Genomic DNA, 7,276 nt, shown 5'->3' on the forward strand with positions numbered 1-7,276 from the left:
GGGACCTTTAAGGGTTGTCTAATCCAATCACTCTACAAGGAGCAGGGCCATATTCCACTAGATCATCTCAGTACTCCAGAAGGTTTTCGGATTGACATTATTATTAATCCTAGGTTAATATTAAAATAAAAAAAAAAAAACCTTGTGAAATGGCCTTCCTAAAATACTCACTGCCTTTTTTTCCCCCTACTTCTAAAACCTATATTAGACTGGAAATCTGCAGGGAAAGAACACATGCTTTCAGCTGCTGTTCCAAGCCAGACAATGTATTTCTCATACCCACATCAAACCAAACAGAGCAGAGGAACTCACTTGGGTATTTCCTTCATGGAGAAATTCTCGAGATGAAACCTGTGTATTTAGCAAGGACAGCAGGCCCACAGCCCAGACCAGGCTCTTACACAGCCCTAAATGCAGTCAGGCTGTTTCCAGTGCCAGAGAAAGCACCAATTTTATTGCAGAGCAGCCACTTAAGCCTTCCTTGAATTTGAGCCTTTGAGGTAATTCAGAGGCACTGGCTGTGTGCCCTGGGCTTGGGAAGGCCCTGATGTCACCACACACACTTGTGCCCTAAGCTGGGCCTCACAAGTTGTCCCCCTCTGGAGGAGCAGGCTGTGGTGGGATCAGCTTGGCTGGTAGCTCCCAGATGCTGGGGTGGGGCCTGGGCATTTCTAGCTGTTCTTACGTGTTGCAAGGAAAAAAAAATGTGGAGCTAAATTCTACATCCTTTTCTGTCACAAAGCTCTTGCAGAAGCCACCAAGATCCTGTTTGGTGCCAGCAGGAGTCAGTGGTTGTGTGGTATCATAAGCAGAGGAGTGTTTGCTGGATCTTGCTAATAAATGACACACACCCTCCCCAGATATCAGTATCTGCCATGTATAGCAAATGTGGCTATTGCAGCGCAGGTGAAAGCTCCTTACAGAAATCACCCCTGCAGCTGATGATCCAGCATTGTTTGTGAGGTGTTGGGCCCTCCATCTATAAAATAAATTCTGACATGGATTCTAAAAGAAAATTCTGAGAACATTTGCATTACCAAACCAAGCAGTTCTTGCTCGCAGCTGTTACCAGCTGCTTTCATATTGACAGATGTGAATCACACCAACAATTACAGTCCCAGTGAAACCATTAATTATATTGGCAAGAGTTTAGAGTAGAAATTTAATTTGTTTTCAGCTGGATGTGAGCTACCCAAAAGTATTCCTTGCTTTCTAATATACTGTCATGCAATCAGTACAGCCCTGTTATTCAGCAGGCCAGGATGAATACCAAGAATGCAACACCTTAAATAATTTCCACATGTAGATACCAAGCTCCGTATTTTGGTGGTTTTTTATACAAGGCCATCAAAAAGCCTAGCATCCAAACCCACAAAATACCAAGAGCACTTCCCCTTGCTTCTACCCCAAATTCTGCTTAGGGTTCCAGGACAAATTGCTGCCTTCAGCCCTGGTACTAGCCAGATGTACTAGCCAGATGTGGTTTGCTTGACAGGTTCCCTGGACTGATCAGGGCTGTGGGTTGACCATGTTGCATCTTTCCTCCAAAATGAATATATCAAAGCATCTCAGTTGAAGCAAATTGTCATTGAGATAACAAAACCACCATCCTTTTCGGAGAGTCTAACATTCCTTCCACATACAAGAAACTCAAATGGGAAAGAAAGCCAAGATCCTATAAAGTTTTTTTTCTGCTATCCTAACCTAGCCAGTATCCAGCTGTCCAAGAGGGATCATGAATGAAGTGAAGGCCTGAAACAAAGAGCCTGTTACTAAGTTTGTAAATTAATTTTCAGTTTTGCAGGAGAGTTTTCAGAGCAAACGTGCTTTTCCTTCTGGTGATGTTCAAAAGTGCAGCAGTTTGTCAGCTGTTTGTTACATGATAAAATATTTCCTAAATTTCCTTAAGATTCACTTTTGTGCTTGTGTAGCCCTTAGATAGCTGCTGCCTTGCTATAACATCCTGTGTGTTTTAATTTCTTAAATTAGACAGAATACGTAGATATAAAAACGTGCTATGTACTTCTATGGCTCTTCTAGTCCTAAAGAGCTGTTTAAATGCACACATTAATTAAATGCTAATATTGCATTATAATTTCAAGCACCAGATTCAATTAACAAAACACTAATAAGGGAAAAGATTATATACACATACTGTTTTTTGCATATCCTTATTCAGCTGAGCAGTCAGACCACAGCCTGTGCTGTCACCTGTTTGGGGGCTTTACACAGGAAGAGAGTCTGAAGCCTTCCACTGACTTCACATGGATGAGTGTGGCTTTCAAACTAAGGCCATCTATGTTTTCCCTAAGATGTTTCAGCTATCTGCAGAGACCCATGAACTATTCTATCCCCTAAAACCTTCTGTTCTCTTGAGGCAGGATGCAGATCATGAAGCCCGTGTAGAAGAGGCCATAACTCGAATGCTGGTATGCGCCATAAAATCAGCAGAAAATCCCAGTGATGGAGATCTCTGGCTAAATCCCACGGAGGTGAGCCCTCTACTGCTCCCATTATGGCAGCAATAACAAAGAATTACTGACATTTTGCTTAGCTCCCCCTGAGTCTTTATGCTGCTTTGAGAAAAGAGTTTTACGTTCCATCCCTTCATGTAGCAAAAGTAATTCATGGAAGATAATCACGCAAGGTCGAATTGAAACATGTCTCCTTTTAACTGAGTGTATTCTGGGTGTTTTCTTAGGTTGAGGCAACATCCCATGAAATCAATCTTCAGTACCTGAATAAAGCAGTGTCTGCATACCTCAAGTGTCAGGAGACAAGTGTGTCAGGACAGGCACGTTCCAGCAGCACCGGTGCAAAGCAGAGGACAAATACGTCATGCAAAAGGAAGAGAAGGGAAGCTGGCTGTGAACCAGAGAGCTGCACATTACTATCCCAGGAATGTGACTTTCCAACACCCAAAGCAGAAGAGCTGCAGAAAATACCTTTTGGGCCTCATCTTATTCAGGTTTTACCACAGTCTCACAAAACCAGCATGATGGGTGCAGTTGCAGTTGAAAGTGACAGTGGAGATCTCTGTGAAAATGAAGGAGAACATTTTGGAAAATTACAGTGCAAGAGGAAGAGATTGTTAATGAGTAATGACTGTGAGACAGCTGCACATCAAATGGATTCAGACTGCAGTCCATGCACCTCACAAACAGCCCTTTCTACCAATGACTTGTTAGACTGTCTGGTTAATCCTCGTGTCATCAGTTTAGTGGCTCAGCTGCTGTTGGAGAGAATGAGAGTGTGATGCTGGAGTGCTTTATCATTGCTGAAACAGAAATCAAACAGCAGCCTTGTTCTGCGTGTTTAAGATCTGTAATAATTGAATGTTCCATTTCAAGTAATTTTTAGGTACAGATAGACACAGTTAATGGTTAAGTGCAGGTTGAAGTTGAGCTGAAAGAAGAATAGCTTGTTAGTGATGGCTGGGAAGAGAAAGGTATGTTTAGTCAGAGAGCTGCTCAATGTTATGAGAGAGCACACACAGTCACACTCCCACCGTGCTGTGCAGGTGGGATCTTCACAGTGTTCTACAGCTCTGAGCTGGAAAACAAGTATGGCTTGATGCTGGATAGCAGAGGGAGTGCTGGGACATGGTCCCAGGGGTGGGAGCAGATAGATTGACTGACTGTAGACTGCAGTCCTTGGCCACATTTGAAGTAAAATGGGCAGTAAGCAATCAGTTGATTACATTAGAAATAATAAATTCAGGTAAACCTAAACCTCAGCCAAGAGACAATGCACTTACTAATGCATTTACTTCCTCCCTTCCACTAAATAACTTCAGTTGTGTCACAAAGCTCTAGGCTGGAGTGAGACAAAAGCCTTTAGCAAGAAAGTAGCCTTTAACTAGTTCAGAAACTCTTGAAGGTGGGAGAATAAAGGCATTGGGAAGTTGCTGCTATTATTTATTTAAAGCCAGATGTGCACAGTCCCCTATCTCTAAGAAACAGCAAAACAGCTATGACTTTTTACATCTGTCCTTCTCTTTACTATAACAATCAAAATGTATTAATATTATTTTTTTGGTTGTAAATGGTTGCTGTACAAGGTCATACTTTCTTCAAAGGATAGTAATCCTTGGATTTGTTTTTGAAGGTTGGGTTGTTCTTTGATTGAAAAGTTAGGGAACGTGAAATATAGGCAAGAAGGTTTGTTAACTCTGTAGCTATACCTGGAGACTTGAACAAAACCTGGGAAGAAAGCTGCTGGCACCTTCCAGGATGCTCTCACCTCCTCTGATTTCTGTTTGTGGTGGCAACAGAGGCATTTTCCCTAACTGCAGTTTCAAGAGACAGCTTCTGCTCCTGTGAAACCTTTACTTTTAAAATGTCTCCTTGCTTGTGTCTGCTAGAGACCAAGAAACCAGTTTCTATCATCAGCCTGTTCCCATAGCCCTAACCTTGCACCACCAGCCCTCCAGCTGGTATTTCCTTTGCTTGCTGTGTGTTCCCTGCTAAATACATGAAGCTAGTGCTGTTTCCACAATGATCACCTTCCACTAATTTATAGTTGAAAAATCCTGATTGCAGAGGTGCTTTCTCTCTGCTTTTCTTCAGATTGCATGTTGGCAGGGCCCTGATGAATTATGGTAAGGGCTTTAGATATGCACCAGGAGATCAGAAATTCAGGAAACTTTGCCATTTCAAAAATCTCCCCAAAAACCTAATACACTTGGAAGAGGATTAAGTTGAAAAGGCGCAAAGGTTCACGTTTAACAAGCACAGAAACCTTACCCTGATGGAAACAGCTGTGTATGTAGTTTGCTGGAGACCCTGGCTTTGAAGAGTGGCTGTGAGTTAGCAGCAGAGGCCACACGAGCTTCATCTCTCACCCACAAAAGGGCTGTTTCCAGTGTCCTGCTCTGCCCTGGTAATTTGGCTCAGACCCTGATAACACCTCAGCAATTGTGAGAAAATCCACTGTTCTTGTTTCATGTTTCTACACCAAAGGGTGTCAGTGGGGTTGCACCCTTGCAACCAGACCAGAATTTAATAAACAATCCTGTTGATACAGTTCCTGTTTGTGTGATGGCACTGCTGTGACAAAGGGATTCGGTCAGGAATCACTGAGGAAACATCTTGGTCACCTCTGCTGCCTTTACTGATTCACCAGGCTCATAGGGAGCTGTCTGTGGAACAGGGCAGACCCATTTTGAGGCACAGGCACATCTCAGCAGAGCTGGGTTTAGCAAGACCCTGCTCATGTCCTACTGCTGGGCTTGCCTTTTCCATGCTGACCAGAGGGGCTGGGACCAGCTAGAGAGCATTGCTGCTGGGAGCAGTTGCACTGGGAAGGAAGGGTTACAAATGCCTCATTTTAATTCACTGAGCAAAAATAGTCTTGCAATAAAAAGCTTTTATGTCTAGAACAGATAGAGATGGGGGAGGAAAAGCACAGGCAGTAAAGTGGAGGAGGATAGCAGCATCATCTTCCAGTCCCCACAGTGTGAACTTGCTTAGCTTAAGCTTCCCTCCCAACACAAAGATCATCTTAACATACCGCATGAAATCTGCACTGAACATTTCATCCCTCTGTATCCCAAACGACTGTCCTTGGAAAGGCTCACTGAACGTGTCAGGGGTCTCTGTAGGACTTGCCCTGATTGCCTTCCATGCCTGTGCCAGAGGACCCATCTCGAACTCAGTGTAGGAGCAGCATTCTCCCAAGGCTGAGCTGTGTTCAGTCACATCCCTCACCACTCCAATCACACCCTCTCTGTCTGGGGACAGTCACAGTTTATGCCTGTCCAGGTGCAGCCCATGATTTAAGGGCCAGGCTGTGGCCAGAAGCCATTAAGCCAAGGGGACAGGGAGAAGAGCGAGTGAGGCTGTTTAGGATGCAAGGCAAAAGCAGCAGAAGGACTTTGTGTCTCAGAGGTGCAATATAAAATCTCAGTCATACACTCTGCACACAGGGGCAGAGAGAGAAATGACCACAAATTCAGCAAATCACGTATGGCAAATGGCTTGTGCACCAGTAAGAGAAATTTATTGCTCTGACCCGATGCGCAGCATGCCGAGTGCCACGATTCCTGACGCCGTTTCTAAATTCATGGCCACTGCGTGCAGAAGCTCAGACAAGTTTCTACATATTCATAGCGTTAAAAATAAATGATTCCTGATCTCTCTGGTGACAGCCTGTCTCCAAGAGGAGCAGGAACCCAGTGCTAGCCCTCTGCAACTGCTGATAGAAACTTTCTCCCCCAAGAAGGAGTATTTCCCACTCACTGGGAAATGGGCATGGCAGCAGTTGAGATCATAGCCCAGAGCCATCACTGGGGTGGTCACAGTGGTGATCCTTGTCATCTCTGCTGTAGCTGAGTGACAGTAAGAGATGGACCCTGCAGGCCTGGTGTTGAACATAAAGCCTTGCTCCAGCCCAGGGCCAGTCCAAGCAGAGGGATGGACCAGCACATTCACTTCCCACACACATCCAGGCTGTTCTGCTTGGCTGGTGGGGACCCTGTGTGCTCCCTGCCCCAGTACCAGGTTTGCAGAGTGGCTCATGGGCCAGCCTGGATTATCTCTCCTGGACTGACTGGCATGGCTACTCACTGGCCCTGAGCACCACCCTCACTGAAAGGAATCTCCAAAACCACATCCAGGTCTGACAGTATCAGCTCTCAAGTGAGCAGGAAGGGAAAACCCCAAATAACATCTTCCAGAGTTTCAGTCTTCACTAAAAACCTCCCCACTAAATTTCTCTGGGTACCACTGGGTTTCACAGTGCTACTGCCCCCATTTGCCTCTCCCAGAACTTCTGCTGTGGCTCAGTTTTCCTGATGCCACAGAGCAGCTCAACTGCAGAGCTGTGACATATGTTATCATGTAAAATTAATCATAAATTGAGTTTTAACTAACAAACAGGGCATATTGAAGAGGCAGAGAGAATCCTTCCACAGGGCTAATTGCCCTTTAAAATAAAAGTAGTGCTACAATTCAGCCCGTTTGCCAACTAGTAAGCCCCTTGCTGTGTTTCTCAGCTACAAATGTGAACTGTTTTGGTGTTTGGCATGAGCAGGCTTCCACTCACGGGAGTTTCCTCCATGGGACTTTTCCAGTATGGCTGATGGGGAAAGACCTCTGCAAAAAAGAGGCCTGGTTTTACCATCTGGTTAGTCCAGGTGGGGGAGGAAAAGGATCCTAGACCTCCTGTACCATATTCTTCTGTTCTCCAGACAAAGAGGTCTGACCCACAGCAAAATGGGGACACACTTTGCCATGCTGGCTGGAGGGGCACTGGGATGATGGTATCTCTGGTTAAA

General features: G+C 44.8%; 1 protein-coding gene across 3 annotated transcripts in view; it reads left to right on the forward strand.

Moving 5' to 3' along the window:
- HSPBAP1 (HSPB1 associated protein 1) overlaps nucleotides 1–5,027 on the forward strand; it is a 38,137-nt gene extending 33,110 nt beyond the window's left edge. For all 3 annotated transcript variants that reach the window (XM_041473023.1, XM_041473022.1, XM_041473024.1), the window contains 2 exons: nucleotides 2,382–2,492; nucleotides 2,702–5,027. In XM_041473023.1, coding sequence (XP_041328957.1) covers nucleotides 2,382–2,492; nucleotides 2,702–3,256 — 666 coding nt within the window. In that variant the 3' untranslated portion in view covers nucleotides 3,257–5,027. The remainder of the gene's footprint in view (nucleotides 1–2,381; nucleotides 2,493–2,701) is intronic.
- Nucleotides 5,028–7,276: the final 2,249 nt, after the last annotated feature.

Source organism: Pyrgilauda ruficollis, unplaced genomic scaffold, assembly GCF_017590135.1.
Source record: "Pyrgilauda ruficollis isolate IOZ18807 unplaced genomic scaffold, ASM1759013v1 scaffold3, whole genome shotgun sequence".
NCBI classification, from domain to species: domain Eukaryota; kingdom Metazoa; phylum Chordata; class Aves; order Passeriformes; family Passeridae; genus Pyrgilauda; species Pyrgilauda ruficollis.